We start from the raw sequence: 19,213 nt of genomic DNA on the forward strand, positions 1-19,213 counted from the left end.
AATAACACCATTTTGTCATATTTAAGTGAAATCTCAAAGGTAGGTATGGCATTACCTGCCTCGTGGTCTCCCTTTCTGCCTTTCCCCACTCCTGTCCCCACCACATACAAGCTGGGTACCCCAGAGCCAGAGGAATATTGCTAAAGCAAACGTCAACAACAACCCCATCACTCTCGTGCCTAAAGTCCTCCAATGGCATCTCATCTCAACCAGAATAAAATTCACCCTCTTTGGTTCCCACCGTGATCCCACCCTCTCTCCTCTTCCTCCTCCACTCCCACCTTCCTTCGGGGCCTCCTCTCAGCCCCTCAATCACACCAACGCACTCTCCTCTCAGGCCCTGGTGCTTCCTGCTCCTCTCCGGTCCTCCCTCCTGCCCATCCAAGTCTCAGCTCCCCCAGGAGGCATCCGTGGATGCCACATTAGCCTGCGTTAATGCCTGTGCAGACCTGACCAGGGTCCAGAATGCAAGCCTCCCCCAGGCAACTCGATTCTGTGGGTCACTGTACCCCACACCTAGAGCAATGCTGAGGCCTCACAGGGGGTCAATCAATAGTAACTCACAGGCTGACTGATGGAATCGAGGAATCTAATGCGTTAGCCAAAACTCTCACGTGATGCTTTTTTTTTTTGCTGAAAACAGAACTGCAAAACCCACAACTCTCATTGAAAGATTTTTATCTATCCTAGATTATACTTTACTCTTCCTCATCCTGGAAGAATACTTTAGTCTTCCAAATCCTTCCTAATCTTATTCTTTAAGCTATGAAAGAAAATTTCTAGTGAACACAATGTCACTTAAAAAAAAAAAAAAAGCACTTATAGCAGTGGTATTTTAAGGAAAATTAAAAGTGTACCTGTATAGTTTTTAAAAAGTACCTCTGAAAACTCCCCAATGAACAGGCTGTAGGAACTTTTGGGAGTGATGGAAATGTTATATATAAAACTAGGAGGTCATGATCATTGTACAAATCTACAAATTTACTAAAAACCAGTAAATTGGTTTTTTAAAATAAGGACTAATAAGGAAACAACTCAATTTTTTGTTTTTGTCTTTTGTCTTTTTAGGGCCACACCCATGGCATATGAAGGTTCCCAGGCTTGGAGTCTCATCAGAGCTGTAGCCACTGGCCTACACCAGAGCCACAGCAATGCCAGATCCAAGCTGCATCTGCGGCCTACACCACAGCTCACGGCAGTGATGGATCCTTAACCCACTGAGCGAGGCCAGGGATCGAACCCACAACCTCATGGTTCCTGGTCAGACTCGTTTCTGCTGTGCCACAATGGGAACTCTGAAAACAACTCAATTTTTAAAAATGGGCAAAGGTTTGGACATTTCACTAAAAACAAGGTATACTAACAGCAAACAGGCACATGAAAAAAATACTCTGCACCATTATTCACTAGGGAACTATTCATTAAGACAGCAGTGAGATACCACTTCACGTGTTTTACAATGGCTAACATTAAAATGACTGACCCAACCAAGCTCCAGGGAGGCTGTGGAGCCCCCAGAACTTCTACCCATTGCTGCTGGGAATACATAACGAAACAGCCCCTTTGGAGAACAGACTGGCAGTTCCTAAAAAAAAAGCTTAATATACACATAACATAGTAAACTCACCCCTAGAAATATGAAACATTATATTCAAACAAAAACTTGTGTGAGAATGTTTACAGTTGGAATATTTATAGATTTATGACCCCCCCCCCACCAATCTAAGTGTTTTTCAAGTGGTGACTGGATAGACAAACTGTGGTACATCCACACAGTGGAATTCTACTCAGCAGTGAAAAGGAATCAACTATTCATATACACGACATGGATGAATTTCGAATATGCTAAATTGAAAAAGCCAGACTCCAAATGCTTACTACAATGCCTCCATTTATATGCTACTCTGGAAGAAGCAAAATTACAGAGATGGAGATTGTTTTCAGGAGTTCAAGGTTGGCGCTGGGGGGAGTGGTGGGAGGGGTGGAGGACTGGCTACAAAGAAACAGCCTTAGAGGATCTGGGAAGGTGATGAAACTTCTGTATCTTGATTGTGTAAGAATTACATGATGTATGTTTACCAAAATCCATGGAACCCTACTCCAAAAAAGTCCATTTTCACACCCATTAGCATGGCCATTATAAATAATAATAATAATACAGATATCGGCAAGAACGTGAAGAAGTTAGAATTCTTATGAACTGCTGACAAGTATGCAGAATGGTGCAGCCACGATGGAAAACGATATTAGCATCCATCAAAAAAATTAAACACAGAGTGATCATATGAGATCGCAATTCCACTTCTGGGTATGTACCCAAAAGAACTGAAAGCAGAGTCTCAAATATCTATACACCCTGGTTCATAGTAGCTTACTTACAGTAGCCCAGTAAGTGGAAGCAACCCAAGGAACCATCTATGGGTGAATGGACAAAATAATGATGTATACTTGCCACAGAGTATTATGCGGCCTTAAAAAAGGAATTTCTGGTTCATGCTATAACATGGATGCACTCTGAAGACATCTGGTAGGTGAAATAAGTCAGTCCCAAAAGGACAAATATTGTTGGAGTCCACATTTACAAGATACCTGAAGCAGTCAAATTCACTGAGACAGAAAATGGTGGTTGTCAGGGGCTGAAGGGAGAGGAAAATGAGGAGTTATTGTTCAAATGGGTACAGAGTTTCAGTTGGGGAAGAAAATAAAAAAGCTCTGGATATGGATGGTGGTGATGGCTGTACAACAATGAGAATGCATTTAAGGCCACAGAACTGCACCCTAAAAAATGGTTAAACGAATTTTATGTTATGTACATTTCACAATGTTTAAATTAAAGTGAAAAAAATATCTGATGCACTTCATAAAGATTTGGTTCTCAAATTTCAAGGCGAGTTTAATGTTGACTTTTTGTCTCCAGATGTACTCTGGCTTTAAATAAGTACAGATTTTTAGAGATTTGTGATGCAAATCTAAAAGTGTAATTCTGTAAAACATTCAAAGTACTTTGTCCATGAATAGGGCCCATCTATTCTTTGGAAATGGTATTTTTATGGCTTCATCCCAGAGAGCAAGAAGTGTTGATGTGTCATTTTTGAAGAGGCTGAGAAAGCTTAAAATTACCAACATTTATTTAAAGCATATAAACTCTAAAAAAATAAAAAATAAAATAAATGCAACATCAAGGCCACATTTAAAAAGTGATGATCATTGCTGTCTGCAGGGAGGAAAAACAGTGCATTTTACTGTGTATAAATCTCTATGAATGAATAAATGTCATACAATAGGGGAAAGTACATCTGAATCGTAACTATATGACTTCATTGTTGTAGTCAGAGTTTGCTCTACAAGTTTTTCTTCCAATTCAAAGAAGAAAGAGCATGGGGAATACGATTTTTTTTTTTTTTTTTTAATTTCTAGGTATAAAACAATGAAGCTACATTTTCACTTTTCTCACATTTAAATTTTTAATGAAACGGTAGTCTCCCCTCCCCATCCCACCTCTCCCCTTCTTTCTCAATCAGGAGGAGGGAGAAACAAATGGCCCGTCACAGATTCTCCATCCTCCAGACCGCTGCAGATCAGCATCTTTCACCACGCATCCTTCGCGTGGCTCCTTACCCGTAAAGGCAAGACAAAGAATTACAGGGGGAGTTCCCACCGTGGCGCAGTGGTTAACGAATCCGACTAGGAACCATGAGGTTGAGGGTTCGGTCCCTGCACTTGCTCAGTGGGTTAACGATCCGGCGTTGCCGTGAGCTGTGGTGTAGGTTGCAGACGCGGCTCGAATCCAGCGTTTCTGTGGCTCTGGCTTAGGCTGGTGGCTGCAGCTCCAATTCGACCCCTGGCCTGGGAACCTCCACATGCCGCGGGAGCAGCCCAAGAAATAGCAAAAAGACAAAAAAAAAAAAAAAAAAAAAAAGTTACAGGGAAGCCATTATACCTGCATTGACTAGGAATAAGATTCAGATTCCTCATTTGCATCATCTTTCTGCTGGCACTTGGCTTTCTTTCAATTCTTAATGCCAAAGTCCAGCCTCTACCCGGGCTCTTCCCTCCGTTCCAGTGCTAGTTCCAGTGCTAGCCCTCCGGCCCTCTCTGATTGGCTCCACCTTCGTATGCTAGCCACGCCCCCTCACCGCTCCCCTGACTCCTTTCCATCATCTCCTGATTCCTTCCTCTGCCATCCAGTCCAGAGCTGTCACTCCCACTTACCTTGTCCATTAAGTATTTGTCAAGTAATTCTAAGTACCAAGCAACATTCCATAAAAAAACAGCAGTGAACAATACAAAACTTACCCGTGAGAGGTTTAGGGGGTGTGACAAACGAACAGGGTGAGAGGCAGAGGAGAGGCAAGGGAGGGTACTGTTCTAAAGAACATAGGCATGAAAAGAATTTTTTTTTTCGTGGGTTTTTTTGTTGTTGTTGGTTTTGTTTTTGTTTTTTGTTTTGCTGTTCCCAGACAAAAGGACCAGCAAGTTCAAAGGCTCTGGGGCAAGTGTATGCAGGAACATTGCAGGAACCTTGTGTGGGGGAGGAGAAGTAGAGGTGCTTGGTGGTGGGGGAGGAGAGCTAAGAAATAAGGCCCCAAAGCTATCAGAGGCCAGATCACATTGGCTGTAATTCTGAACTTTACTCTGAGTCAGATGGGAACCTTTAGAGAGCTTTAAGCAGAGACGTAACATATCTGGCAGACTTTTTTCTTTGTTGGCTGCCCTACAGAACATGGAGTTCCCAGGCCAGGGATCAGATCCAAGCAGCAGCGGCTACCTGACCCATAGCCATGGCAACACTGGATCCCTCCACTGTGCCAGGCTGGGGATCGAACCTGAGTCCCAGCGCTCCCAAGACACTGCTGATCCCATTGTACCACAGTGGGAACTCCTATCGGACACATCATCATTATCATGGTCACTATTATTATTATTAGCTGTTTTTTTTAGGGCCTCACTTGCACATATGGAAATTCCCAGGCAAGGGGTTGAATTGGAGCTGTAGCCTTTAGCCTATGCTATAGCCCAACAGCCAGATGGGATTTGAGCCATGTCTGCAACCTACACCACAGCTCACGCAATGCTGGATCCTTAACCTACTGAGTGAGGCCAGGGATCGAACCTGCATCCTCATGGATACTAGTCAAGTTTGTTTCTGCTGCGCCACAACGGGAACTCCCCGACACATTTTTAAAGGATCTCCCTGGTAGCCTTTCTATTAGTCCTTGTTTCATCTTACTACTCCAAAACTTTATAATTTATATAATTACTTCTTTAATGTTCATTTCCCTTAGCGGGTGGTACACTCCATAAGAAGAGAGATCCTGTCTCTTCTTTTAGTCATGAACTCAAATGCAGGCATAGTAGCTGGTAGATAGTATTTGCTCAATGAATATTCATTAAATGAACTAACTGGCTAACCTTAAGGATAAAGCAGCTCTAAGCACATCATCTGCAAGGACACACACATTTTTGGATTTTTTTGTATTTCTAAATGTCCCCCGCATGTACATACCTCAGCTTTCTCTTACATGAATAAATTAGACATTAGAACCAACTAATGCCTAGAGTCCTAGTGTGCTTACTCCATTAGACACTGTCACTCCTTTGAAACATTTTAAATCTTTAGTACCAAGTGCAGGCTAGATAGGTTTCACTTAAGTCTAGAGTAGACATGAAATTGACATATGAACATAGTAGCAAAAGCTAAATTTTAGTATTAGAAAAAAAGCTAAATAGTATTAGAAAGTTACAAAGTCCACTGTTTAAAGATGGCCACACACTTTCTGTAGTCCAGACATTTTTTGAGTCCTCACCACATGCCAGAGACAGCGTTAACATACCAGGACCGTACAGATGAACAAATCTGGGCTCTTTCTTGTGAGCGCTCATGCTCTAATAACTCTCATCTGTACAAAGCTTTACTGTTTGCAACTCTTGCCCACAGTTATTAACTGATTACACACGTATACAGATAAAATTTTCCAGGCGTCCTTGGTCATCTGATTTTATACTAACTCTGGGATACCGACCTATAACAAATGAGGTGGTTCACAAATCAGCAGAAAGTCGCAACTACAAAGGGACAAATACCCCCATTTCAGGTAGGGTCAGTGAAATCCGCTCTGGATCCAATAGCTGGCATTGCCAAAACCCTCAGCTCTCCAGGTTTTCTCCAAAACCACTCAGGGCAGCAACAACCCAGCAAGAGCCCCAAGGGGGAGAACAGAACAAGCAGCAAAAGGCAGAGAATGGGCTCTCTTGCAGCTGCTAAGGGGAGCTCTCATTCAGAGAGGACGCAACCAAGCAGCACGAGGCCCCGTGACCATTTCGGCACCTCCTTTTGGTGAGCTGCCAGGGGAGACACAGATTCTGGAGAAAGCCAATCAATAAATGTGGGCGGAGGAGTTCCCCTTGTGGCTTAGTGGGTTAAGGACCTGGCACTGTCTCTGTGAGGATGTGGGTTCGATCTGTGGCCTTATTTAGTGGGTTAAGGATCTGGCGTTTGCCAAAAGCTGTGGTGTAGGTTGCAGTGTGGCTCGGATCCGGCATTGCTGTGGCTGTGGTGTAGGCCGGCAGCTGCAGCTCAAATTCAGCCTCTAGCCTGGGAACTTCCATATGCTGCAGGTGTGGCCATTATACATGGATACATAGGTAGACACATACATAGACACATGGACACATAGATGGATGGATGTGGGTGGAATTAGGACAAAGGAGTTCAGGATCCAGATAGGGGCCCAGGGAACAATCCAGTGGACCAAAAAAAATCCCACAAAGTTTCGTTTGAGTTAGCAAAATGTCTGAGAATGGATAAGAAACCCAACAGGTTTTTCTGCATCTCTCATGTCCCAGAGATGAATGCAAAGATCACAGAAAAACTTTTAACAATATTCAAATGCTCACAAACATGTCCTCTACCCATAAGCTAAGGCCATAAACACCTTTTCTAAATAACGTAACTCATATCAGGGAGGTGACAGACTTCAAAATTTCTACTTCAAATATCTTTTCGTGGGTATACACAGCACAGTAATTGGCAAGGCTTTACGGCCTCCCTATGATGCTTCTCCCCCTGCATAGCATCCTTCTCATTTTATTTTCAAGTGACGTGCACATATGAAGCCTATTTTAAGCTGGTTAATTATTTTATATGCAGAGTCAGGGCAGCCTGGTGAATCTGTACTTCAGGGTATTTATGGATCATTAATTTCTGGCCATTCCTCTTTTGAATTTAGGCTTGTAAAAAAAAAGAAAAAAAAAGTTGGCCATCATATACTTAGACTCAGTTTGTAACATACGCCTTATCAGTTCTGCCACAGCTGAAGAGATTCCAAATTGCTTTATGACACACTTGGATTTTCTCCCGCTAATAATTCCTCCTTCCTGTCCATGACTGGCAGGCTTCTTCCCCACTGCAGTAATGGGGACAGCTAATTATCTACCAATCCACCTTGCTATTCCGCACTTGGCAACTTTTATCTGCACAGGACAGCTGCACTCTCCCCGTTTGAAGTGAAATGTCAGTCTCTGCTAATGCAACAAGACCTACATCCCTAATGATGTCTCCGCACTTTGAAGAAACAACTCAAAGCCTAATTAAAAATTCAGATTCATTCTCGCCGGCGTGCCGATTTTCACTGCCCTTCTACCAGGGCCTCGAAGTATCTTTTAAAATACGGCGTGTGAAAATAAAAAAAAATAATAATAATAACCAAGGGGAATGGGGTGGGGGGAGTGCTGTCGTCTTGCGCTTTGACTGAGTCTTTAAAATAACTGTTATGGTTGGAATAGAACCAGGACATTATCATGTACAACAGATAAGAATTTCCGCCACTGGCTTCTCCACGATGACAATAAAGCACACTAGTTCCAGGGAAATAGGGACCAGAAGCTCCTTTTCAGTCAACCCACCCTGCGATTTGGGCGTTGGAACTTCTCTAACTGTAATTAACCAGGAATCATGTGACTATGTAAATCTGAAGCAGGGGAAGCTCCTTTTGAACTTGGTACAAAGAGGGCAAAGCTAAGAGGCATTCAGATGACACTTACTTTGTTTCATTATCAAGTCAAATAAACAACCCCTCCAGAGTAATGATACTATTACAATTTTCACACACACAAAAGAAAGAACTTCACACTTGAATAAGAAGGGAAGAGACATGAAGTCCTGGAATTCAATTCCAAAATAGCACTGCCTGAAAATTACAGGTGGAATTTTCTTCTGTAGTTTTACATAAACAAATACCAAACAACCACAGTTGTTCCTCCCCGAAAGTTTCATTTTCTTTTTATGCTTCCCCGTTTTTATTAAAAAATGATTTGGGTGGTACAGCATCATGATTACAAACAGTTATTAACCCCTTAAACTTGTTCATTTAAAAATATCTAAAAATATCTAACATCATTGCGGTAAGTCTCAGAATTTTGTATTTCTTTAGAGGCTCGCTGACTTCTTGGTATTTCAACAACAACTTAAAAAAAGTCAGCTGTCAAATTAGACTATCAGCTTTATGTTCTCAACCATAAAAGAACTAAGCCAACTTTTTTTTTTTTTTCAAAAGAGGAATGTAAAAGTTCTCAATTAAGTTTTCTTTCCATTATAAGGCAAGCTTCTCTTGGAAAAATGGAGGTCTCCTGGGATAGTACTGTGGAAAAGGTCAAAAAACAAGAGTCCTAGAGTTCCCCGTTTGTTGCTCAGAAGGTTACAAAGCCAACTAGGGACCATAAGGATGAGAGTTCCATCCCAGCCTCGCTCAGTGAGTTAAGGATCCCGCGTTGCTGTGAGCTGCGGCGTAGGCCACAAATGTGGCTCAGATTCCGTGTGGCTGTGGCTGTGGTGTAGGCCAGCAGCTGCAGCTCTGATTCAACCCCTAGCCTGGGAGCTTCCATATGCTGCAGGTGCAGCCCTAAACAATAATTAATTTTCAAAAAAAAAACCAAAAAACAAAAAACAAGCAAGCGTCCTAAAACCAAGACTTGAATTCGAAGTCTACCACGGCCCACAGGTATGATCTCCAGAGCCACTTCCCACTATAAAAGGAGGGCAGTAGACGTGGCTTTCTCGCTGCTTCTTCCCAGTTCTCATGGTACCCACTGATCTGTGGATCTGACAGGTCTGGGAGAACCTGCAGCCCCCCGGGGGCCAAAGGCAGAGGCCAGGCAGAAGTAGGCAAAACAGGCCCTCCTGGAACTGGACTGGGGGAGGCAGACCTAGACATAGAGCAGACCCTGGGAGCTGGTGGCTGCAGATGGTGCCTGCATTCTCAAATCATGCAGCTGAGCTTTCTAGACACCAAGTTCCCACTTTCTTCAGATTCAGAATCTCTCTTCCCCAGAGCACATCTCCTCCAAATGCAAGCAGCTTCTAGTTCCCAACTCAAAACACCAGTAAGCTACTGCCAGCCATGCTGAGACAAAGCGGGAGAGTCTGTTTAGGAGAGGAGGCCTGCAGAGGGAAACCGACTAGGGCCACATGGTCTGAGCCCGACTCTAGCCCTGCCCAAAGATCTAGCCCAGACTGTTCGAGCACATAAGGAAGTACATTCCTTTCTGGTTCGAGCCAGTGTGAACTGGGTGTTCTGTTACGAGCCGTATGTCTCCCCGGACACAAAAGAACCCCACAACCTGACGTCTCTCTACTTCTCTGACCCCTTCCTGTACCCTTTCCCCCATCTAGCTCTCTAAACCCAAACCTTTCCATTTCTGGAAGGTGCCATCACAAAGGAGGCTTCTGGGAAGTCCGCTCTCTAAGCGACTCCTATTCCTTCTACTTTTGCTGAAAGGCCTTCCAGAATCCTTCTCCACCCCCAGATGGGTTAACATCCCTGACACGCTTTCTCCAAGCATCTGGAACCTCCTTTTTCACACCATTCGTTGCCTTGGAAATGAACTGATGGATATCTCAGACCTAATATGATGCCTGGCACCAAATAACCATTCAATGACTCCTTATTGAAACAGTTATGATGACAGGGAGCTGGTCTCCTAAAGCGATCCAATTTCAAACTCTTCCATCAGGAAGTTTTCTTTTCTATTATACAGAAACTTGCTTCCTCAAAATCTTGACGCACAAGCACTGATTTCCCCTCTTGAAGTGCACTCAGTAATCTTAATCCAGACACGGCAAAGTGGGGGCCTCTGGCCTGATCCAGGCCACAAACACGTTTGGCTTGGCCCACATGGTGTTTTTGTTTTGTCTTGTTTTGTTTTGAATCTGAATTAGCTGCCAACATCTTAAGAAGTGAGAGGTTTCATCTTGATTCAGATACCCAGCCGCTCTGGGGATGCAGATACCCAGCAGCTCTGAAAACCAGAGCTGAGGTAGTGGCTGGAGATGCTGGTAGCACCTGCCTCCCTTCAGCCCTGGCACATGACCTCCCATTTACAACACACAGCCGACACTGTCCCCTACTGACCTATGCCAGGCCGGCCTCACTGTTTCTAACTGATTGGTGGAAATGTTAGCCTTAGCAGCCTTGAGTGTCATCTTAATCCCATATTTAAGCATTTCTTTCTACAGTGCCTTAACCCATTCAAGTTGGTTTAGCCTCCCTGATAAGACGCAAGATGTGAACTCTTGGAAGGAAAGCCCTGGGCATCCCATACTCCCCTGGCACTCTCCCTGGATTCTCCAACAAGGCACCCAGTGCATCTGCATATCTGTCGAGGGACTCATCAGAAGACAGTCATACATTATATATTATATAATTACATATTCCAGCTTTTCCACTTCGACCTCCCTCCCTCCCCACCCCCCCTGCCAGCTTGTTTGGCCTTGTTTCTGTCTCACTCCCACCTTCCTCCTCTGGAAAAGGAAGAAAGCAGGAGTAAGAAGATGCAGTTGGAGTTCCCGTCGTGACTCAGAGGAAATGAATCTGACTAGCATCTATGAGGGCCTTGCTCAGTGGGTTAAGGATCCGGCCTTGCTGTGAGCTGTGGCGTTGCTGTGAGCTGTGTAGGTTGCAGACATGGCTCAGATCCTGAGTTGCTGTGGCTGTGGCGTAGGCCAGAGACTACAGCTCCAATTTGACCCCTAGTCTGGGAACCTCCATGTGCTGCAGGTGTGGCCCTAAAAAGACAAAAAAAAAAAAAAAAAAAGAAGAAGAAGATGGAGTCCACGATGGATAAGTCACACACATGTGCTCAGACTACAGGCCAGCCACTAAGAAAGCAAGGAACGTCACACAGCCTAGAGGGGAAAGCCAGGCATGGCAAAGAGGGCCAGATGGCATGTGCACAGGAGAAAAAAAGGGTCCCAGGGGAGCATCCCCAAAGAATCTTGGGCTTTACATCTGGTATGCTAAGGAGGCCACTGAGTAGAGGTTGCAACTATTTGTAAAGGGCTAGGGGACAAAGCCATCATTTTGTTCTGGCACGTCACTATAAAAAAAATGCCTGAACAAAATGATGCCCTTCAGAATATTTGTATCTATGGATTGCAAATTCTGTATACAAGTGCACCAATATTATGCACATTAAGAACATGAATGCAGAAATTAAATGAGGATGCAATAAAAATGCATGGATAAAATTGTACGATATTTGAAATTGCTTCAAAATAACCTGGGGAGAGGGGAAGAGTAGGCGGAGGCAGAGGCAGAGATGAAACCAGTCTGTCCACGAGATCATTTTTTTTTTCTTTTGGCCACACCTGTGACATGTGGAAGTTCCTGGGCCAGGGAATGAACCCACACCACTGCAGTAAGCAGAGCCACTGGGGTGACAATGCCAGATCCTCAACCAGCTGAGTCACAAGCAAATGCCCCAAGAGCATTCTAGGCTGTTTTCTTTTCCTCTGTATTATTTTTTCAAATCCTTGTATTAAAAAAAGCTTAAGGGTAAATAAATAACTATGAAGAGCAGCCCTACCATTTTCTTCATAAACCCCACAGGATGGTTTTGCATCCCATCCCTGAGGTCCATGTGGCACACTTTGGTAACCTCTGGGCCAGAGGACTGACCACACCAAAGTCTGCAAGTTCTACCGATTAGTTTTCTGTTTCATTCAGGGCTCCAGAGTTACATGCGTATTGCCTTCCAGGTTCTGTGCCCTGGCACCAAACAGGCTGTCCCGTATTTATTTCTGTTTACTGACTGTTCCCATGTCAGACTTTGTGTCAGAAGATATTTCCCTCCATTAACTAAATGAAGCATGACAGCACTGAAGTTCAGAGCAATTTGCTAACATGCTGAAAGTTACTTAGTGAATAACCAGCTGAGTCAAAACTGCTGTCCCTTTATGTTTTGGCTTCCAAAACATTTTTACGCCAGGTTCAAGCAGACTCAAAATAAATCCTGCTGCACATAATACCAAACTTCCAGCGTTCTACAAGGTTCCTGTCTGCTCAGCCACTTAAGCTCAAGGAAGGAACTCTTCAAGCAGCAACCAGAAATAGCACTGAGTTATAATGTGTAAAACCATCTCCTTCCCCTCCCCCGAGACCTCCAGACTCAAGTCCAATTGGTAGGAGAAACCTAAGCACTGGCAACGATGCCAGCAAAGACAGGTATTAGCAGAGAGGAAGGGGAGGAAGTCCGAAGCACACCAGGGGTGGCCCATCAGCAGGGATTCCACATGCCTTCCTTGCACTCGGTTCTTACCAAGTTCAACTCAGAGTCACGCACCAACGGTCAGTTTTCTTCTACTCCAAATGTTCCATCTCAGAGGTAAAGGCCTTGGTTTTCTCCCTGGAGCTTATATCGCATATGTGGCATCAACTCAAACAGCATTATCTGCACCTACAGGTGATTTTTTTTTTTTCTTCCCTAACACATTCTCGATTGCCTACATATACATGCGAATCAACGTTAAAACATGCCATGCCTGGTATGATGGATGGGATGAAGGGGCAAATGCAAATCTTACCTAAACCCAACTGCAAATCAGCACACGGTTATACCAGAGCCACTGAGACGTTTGTGTCCAACACCCACAGAAGCTCTAGGTGTGATGGCCAAAGAAATAAGACAGAAGTATGAGAGTCACAGCTACCCCCCTATTCAGGTGTTAAGATATGCCAACTACCCTGTCCAGTGTCACCAAAGGGCAGTAGAAATGTCTGGTGAAGTGCTGATCTGGTTACTCTTTTTTTTTTTTTTTTTTTTTTTTTGGTCTTTTTGCCATTTTCTTGGCCTGCTCCCTCGGCATATGGAGGTTCCCAGGCTAGGGGTCTAATCAGAGCTGTAGCCACCGGCCTACACCACAGCTCACAGCAACGCCGGATCCTTAACCCTCTGAGCAAGTGCGGGGACCGAACCCGCAACCTCATGGTTCCTAGTCAGATTCGTTAACCACTGCGCCACGACGGGAACTCCCCGATCTGGTTCCTCTTCATGTTGGAGGCTGCTGCTCCTCTCAGGACTCGCCTCTGTGTGCGCACAGTTCACTGGGGAAGCCCTCCTCTGTACTTTCATGATGCCCTATTCCTCATTCCACTGTACCACCAGCCCACTGCTTGCCTGCTTTTTTTTTTTTTTTTTTTTTTTTGTCTTTTTAGGGCCACACTCATGGCCCAGGCTAGGGGTTGAATCAGAGCTGCAGCTGCCAGACTACGCCACAGCCACAGCCACACCAGATCAAAGCCGGTCTGCGACCTATACCACCGCTCACAGCAACACCGGATCCTTTAACCCACTGAGCAAGGCCAGGGAATGAATCTGCATTGGCATGGATACTAGTAGGGTTCTTAACCCACTGAGCCACAATGGGAACTCCAGCCCACTGCTTTCCCTCACATCTGCACCTCTCACTAACCCCCATAACATAGCACCTCCTTTTGTATCTGTCTGCAGCATTCGTTGAGAGCTTCCGAGCATGGACCAGGCCTTATTTAGCTTGTATCCCCAGCGTAGCCTAACCCAGGGCCCCTCGTGGAAGAGAAGCCTCCCCCAGAGTTTGTTGAATGGACGCAAAGATGAACCATGAACTTAGGTAATACTTGTTCCAGGGCCCACAAAGAAGGCCTCCCCTCTCACATGCAGCCTCGGCCACTATGGACAACACTGACCTCTATTTTCAGTCAATGCCTCACCCCTACTGGGCCCTTCAGTTCCTGAAGTCACATCTGTCCTGGCTGCTGCTTTCTTCCATTGGAGCTGAAGCTCTAGTTTGTGCTTGTGATATTTCTTCTGCCTCTACGGGAAGGACCCTCCCCCTTCCCCCCCCATACCCCCACCCCGGCAACCAGCCCTCATAGAGCAGCTGTCCGACCAACCTGCTGGCATGCCTGCCAAGTTCACAGGGGCTATGCCCAGCCCAGCCGAGCTGAGTGAGAGCTCACATCAAGGCGGGTACCCTGGCCGTGAGCCAGGCCCTTGCTGTTAGGAAGCCTGTATTGTCATATAATGTTAAATGGGCCCTATAAGTGCCTGGTGAAATGGCTCCCAGAGCCAGATATGCCTTCTAACAAGCAGGCATTGTTGCTTAGCTGTTTTACCTGTGCCATCGTACCTCCTCCTCCAAACTGAAAACTCCTGAAGGGGCTGTGGCTGTTACACCTCCTTGTAACTCCCCCAAACACCTGCCTGCCATAGAGCTCTGTGCCCAGTCAGCTTTCAATGACTATTTCCCCTCTTAAGAACAACTACCTACATCTATCACAAGTCCCCGGCGCCAGCTTCACACCAACAGGGACCCTCACCCACAGTATCTCCACAAAGCCCACGGTGCAAATCTTTGGGAAGAAATCCTCGTCTCCAGTTTTGCAGATAAACCTCCCCTGACTTCTACAGTGGCCGAGCTGGAACCCAGGTTGCCAATGACCCAACGTGGAGTTCTTTTCATTCCATGAGTGCCTTGACTAGGGGGAAAAAAAAAATTGTGGCATGAATGAAAAAGCAGAGCCAAGGCTCCCAGGACACAGCCACTCGGCTCCCCAGATCTCAATGTCAATGGCTTCACTCCACCAGACCCCTGAGGAGATGATGATTAGGTTTTTGACTTTTACCCATGATGTATGAGGTCTGCTGCCAGGGGGGCAGTATTCAGTGGCGGCTTTCCCAGGGCACTGGCAAAATTAGGTGATGTAAATCATTTAGAGATTTTTTTTTTTTTAATTTTGTCCATTCCTAAAAAGGAACCATCCCATCCAAAAAAACATGAGCAGGCAAGCCTCCATGAGAAAAACCTTTCTGAGATCTTTAAGATAGACCGCTTTTCAAATTGTCTTCTCTCTCAGCAAGCACAAAAAACGATGCCATGGGAAAAGTACGGTGCTGAAAGAAGGCTTGGGTTTTGTTTTTGTAAAATTACTCCTTGCGACCTCCTGTGAGCAGTATGGGCTGCCATTGGAGAGGCGGCGACAGGCCTCCTTTGGGAGCTGCTTTTGCAATTTCTCAAAATTAAAAGCGGTCTTTGGAGAATTTCGGCAGCAGCAACTTAAAAGTCTGGGAATAGGCTTTTAATGTCTAAATGGACCTGGGCAAAGTTTTTTGTCAAAGAGGATGCTGTCCTGAAAGGTCTGCCCTGTGCTGGAAACGCCAAGGTCAAGTGAAAGGAGTCAATCCTTTAATCGAGGGAGGCCATTCTTTTCCTGCAAAGAGACCTCATCTCTTTCCAACCCCCTCGTATCTAGGATGGACGTCTGACCCTGCTCACCTTAATGCCCACAGGAGTCTACCTACCTCTGAGCAACAGACTAGCACCACAGCTATAAAATCCAGCATGTCACAAGGGGGGGACTGCATAATCTGCACTTTAGGCAACTAAACCCACATAATTTCAGGCCCATTGAGCAACTCCCAGAGGTTTATAGAGGAAAATGTAAGGCTCGCAACCTTTGTTCTGGGGGCCAGAAATCTAACCTGCCTTAGATGTTATTTTATAAGTGTTCCTTCCCCTGAAAAGCTGGCAGTCTAACAAAATTAAAAAACTCTCCCCAGTTTTCCCAGATGGAGGCAAGTGGCAGATCAATGTACGGCTCGAGAAGAGGAATTTAAATACAGTAAGTGCTGCTCCTTTCAAAAAAGGAGAGAAGCCACTTCACATTTTGCCAGACAAAACCCTGTCCCCGGGAGGCCAGTTACCACAATGAGGTTGCAAAGGTGTTAGAAAGAGGCCAGTTGGAAGGAGATAAAGGGCCATTTGGGCACAAACCCCCCACTGCTCAGCGCTTTTTTTCTAAAGTGTCTCCTTTTCAACAGGGAAGCCTTTTAAAACTACATTTGCTTTGGATCCCTACCTGAATGACAATGTGTTGGGATCCGATTTCACCTTTTGTCAAGGATCGGGTGAGAAACAGTAAAACTACTGTCGGCATCTTAGAAAAAGCTGGTCCTAAGCTTATAGGAAGATGGGGTGGGGGGGCACCCTCAAGTCTCTTGTCCAGACTGATAATGGGATGAAGGTAATATCTACTAATCTTACAAGCACAGTCCAAAACTGCAAATGTATTAAATTCCCTTTATTAAAAGACGGTCTCTATGCAAATACACAATTGTTTGTGCCCTTAACTAAACAGTCATCAGTGGGGGGGGGGGGAAAGAATCCTAGTTTTTTCTTAACATTTTAGTGCCATTTCCTCTAAAAGTCACTTCACTCCCAAGAACTCTGTCAGCAATCACCAGAAATCAGAAACGGCATATGGAAAAAATTATAACTTAATCTGGATCTAAAAGATCTGCAAAGAAAAGTTAAATGACCTATCTGAAAAGCTTGTCCACTGTTATGCAAATGAAGAAGAATCAGACTCTATGGCACTTCAGGGCCGGTGTCTACAAATAAACACAGAATTCTCTTTCAGGCTAACCATCCACTCTTGAACCTCGCTTCGCTCAACAAAAACAGAAAACCAATCATCTTTTACTACAGTGGTAAAAGTCCTTGGAACGGCGCTATCATGCTGGGAAGGGACTCGGGTGGTGGGTGGGGGATGAGGGAGGGAGGTTTAAAAAAAAAAAATCAGAAACCTGAATCCCAAGTGACTTAAAACACCTCTCGCGGTGGGAGGTAGAAGGATGGTCAGCATAGACTCGAAATCAGAAACCTATTCCAAGAACACATTCCTGGAAACGTCGCTCTTTCGAAGACCACATTTATCACCATTATTGCGGTTAGAATAGGCAAAAGGATGAGACAGAGCAAAGGTTTCGGACTCGGGATGTCTTCGCAGCCTCTCCTCCTAATGGAGCAGGCCTTTCCGGCCAAGGAGGTTAAAAAAAGGGCGCGATGGAATCTCCAGGTGGTTGCTATTTAGCCTTTTTTTTTTTTTTTTTTTTTTTTACTACTGTTCCTTAAGAGTAACATCTTCAGGATGCCTTACTAGCCTCGGGCACTCTTTCCTTAGCCCCCCCCCTTCCTCTCCTGGGGAGGACGGACCTGGTAAACAATTTAGAGAAAGGCGACTCTTAGCCACGATGCTCCCTTCTTCCTCCCCGCCAAAAGGCATACACACAACAAAAAAAGAGAGCGGACAGCCCGCAACCGACAGCAGCAACAGCGGAAAGCACCAAAGAAGTCCCCCACGCGGGACGAGTCTGCAAATCTACCCGGAGTCTGCCAAGCCAGCCCCTCCCCCAGGGCACCCGGGCCGGGAAAGGGAGCCCAGAGTCCACGCCCCCGGCCGCTCCGCCGGGACCCAGGTGGCCCTGGAGCAGCTGCGCACGCGGCGGTGCCTTCCCTCTCGGAGCCCATCGGTGGGCCTCGGTCGGGGGACCCGAGGAGGTAGTCAAGGGGAAAGAAGGTCGTCTGAGCCAGGCGGGGCCGTCTGCCCAGGGATGGGAACACAAAGAGGGAAGGGGAGTTTGCAGGGGTGGCGGGGTAACACAAGACGGCGGGGTAATTCGTGCAAATTAGCAAGGGAGGTGTGAGGGAACCCGAGAATCCTGTCGAGATCATGGAGCTGTGCCGGGGGGGGGGGAGTGGGTGCGGTGCAAAGGGCAGGGGCTTCTGGAGAGGAGAAAAAGAAGGGGGCCCAAGTGCCTGTAAGAGAAGTTGATGTGTAGTCAGGGGTCCGTGGAGAGGGCAGAGGTGTACGGGAAAAGGGGGCTCTGGGCATGCCAGCGACGTTGGTGAGCACACAAGGGGACCAGGACTGGGGGTGGGACCGGGTTCTGCGCGGGGACAGACAGGATACCTGGCAAGTTCGTGGGCGCGAAGGGGGCCCTTACCTGCATGGTGACAACCCCCAGCTCCTCCGCCGCCAGCCTCCGCATCTGGCTCGCCAGCACTTGCGCCTCGTCCAGGATGGAGAAGTCGGCGTCGGCCCCGGCGCCCAGCAGCCAGCCTGCCGCCAAGCAGAGCAGCCAGAGGGGCGGCCGCCGCGCCCCAATCCGGCGGAGCGAGCCCCGACCCCCGCGGGCCAGGGCAGCGGCCCCCGCCGCCTCCTCTTCCTCCGGCTCACGGGCCATGCCGCCTCCCCCACTCCCCGCCGACGGGCTCCAGGCACCGGGAAGCGGGGAGGGAGCCCCGGGAGGTGCGCCCAGGGCCCGCTCGGCGCACCCCGTAAAACTTTCTCGCCCTTCTGCAGTCGCCTCCCCGCGCCGCGGCGGCTCCCAAACTTAGGGGGCGCCCGGCTACGGCGCGGGAGCGCGGGCGGCCACCATCGCCGGGCTCCCGCGGCCGCGGCCGGAGAGGAAGCGGCCGCCCCAGTCGTCCCCGGGACCCCGGCGCCGGCGCGGCCCCCGCGGGGTGGCGGGAGACGGGCAGAGCCGCGGCGTCTGCACCCGGTGCGCGGCCGCGGGGCTGACAAGGCGAAGCCGCCGAGCTTTCGCTTCCCGCGGGTTCCGGCCGAGCGAGGCGGCGGCGAGGGCGGGCGGCTGCACCCGCGGAGGAGGAGCGGCGATCGCGCTGCGAGGCAGGGGCAGCCACCCGAGCGAGGAGGGAGAGGGGAGGTTTAAAAAAAAAAAAAAAAGAAAGAAAGAAAAAAAAAAAAAAAAAAACCACTGAAGAAAGCCAGCGGCTGGGAAAGGGAGGTGTCTGGTGCCACCACGCTGCGCTCCGGCTCCGTGCACTTCCCGGCGCGGCCGCCGCCGCGGCTGCGGTGATTTATGGAAGCAGGGAGAGAGGCGGGGACATTCCCCGGTCGCCCCTCCTCTCTCTCCCCGCTCCCGCCTTAGAACCGGCCCCTCGAGACACCGCGGGCCCTAGGGCAGGCTCTCGGCTTGGGTACCAGCCCAGCCCGGGTCGGGGGTCACTGGGGCCTTCTGGTCGCCCGGGACTGCCACCCACCCCGGCTCTCACCGCCTCCCTCCGCCTCCGCCCTCACGCGAGGGACTCTGGGGT

The 19,213-nt window shown here is 47.3% G+C and overlaps 1 protein-coding gene across 1 annotated transcript in view; it reads right to left on the reverse strand.

The window, feature by feature from the left end:
- CACHD1 (cache domain containing 1) overlaps positions 1–18,959 on the reverse strand; it is a 235,983-nt gene extending 217,024 nt beyond the window's left edge. Inside the window, 1 exon segment of the mRNA XM_021096540.1 lies at positions 18,100–18,959. Within this exon segment, the coding sequence (XP_020952199.1) occupies positions 18,100–18,339 (240 nt within the window). The 5' untranslated portion in view covers positions 18,340–18,959.

The sequence above is a fragment of the Sus scrofa genome, chromosome 6, assembly GCF_000003025.6.
Source record: "Sus scrofa isolate TJ Tabasco breed Duroc chromosome 6, Sscrofa11.1, whole genome shotgun sequence".
Taxonomy (NCBI): domain Eukaryota; kingdom Metazoa; phylum Chordata; class Mammalia; order Artiodactyla; family Suidae; genus Sus; species Sus scrofa.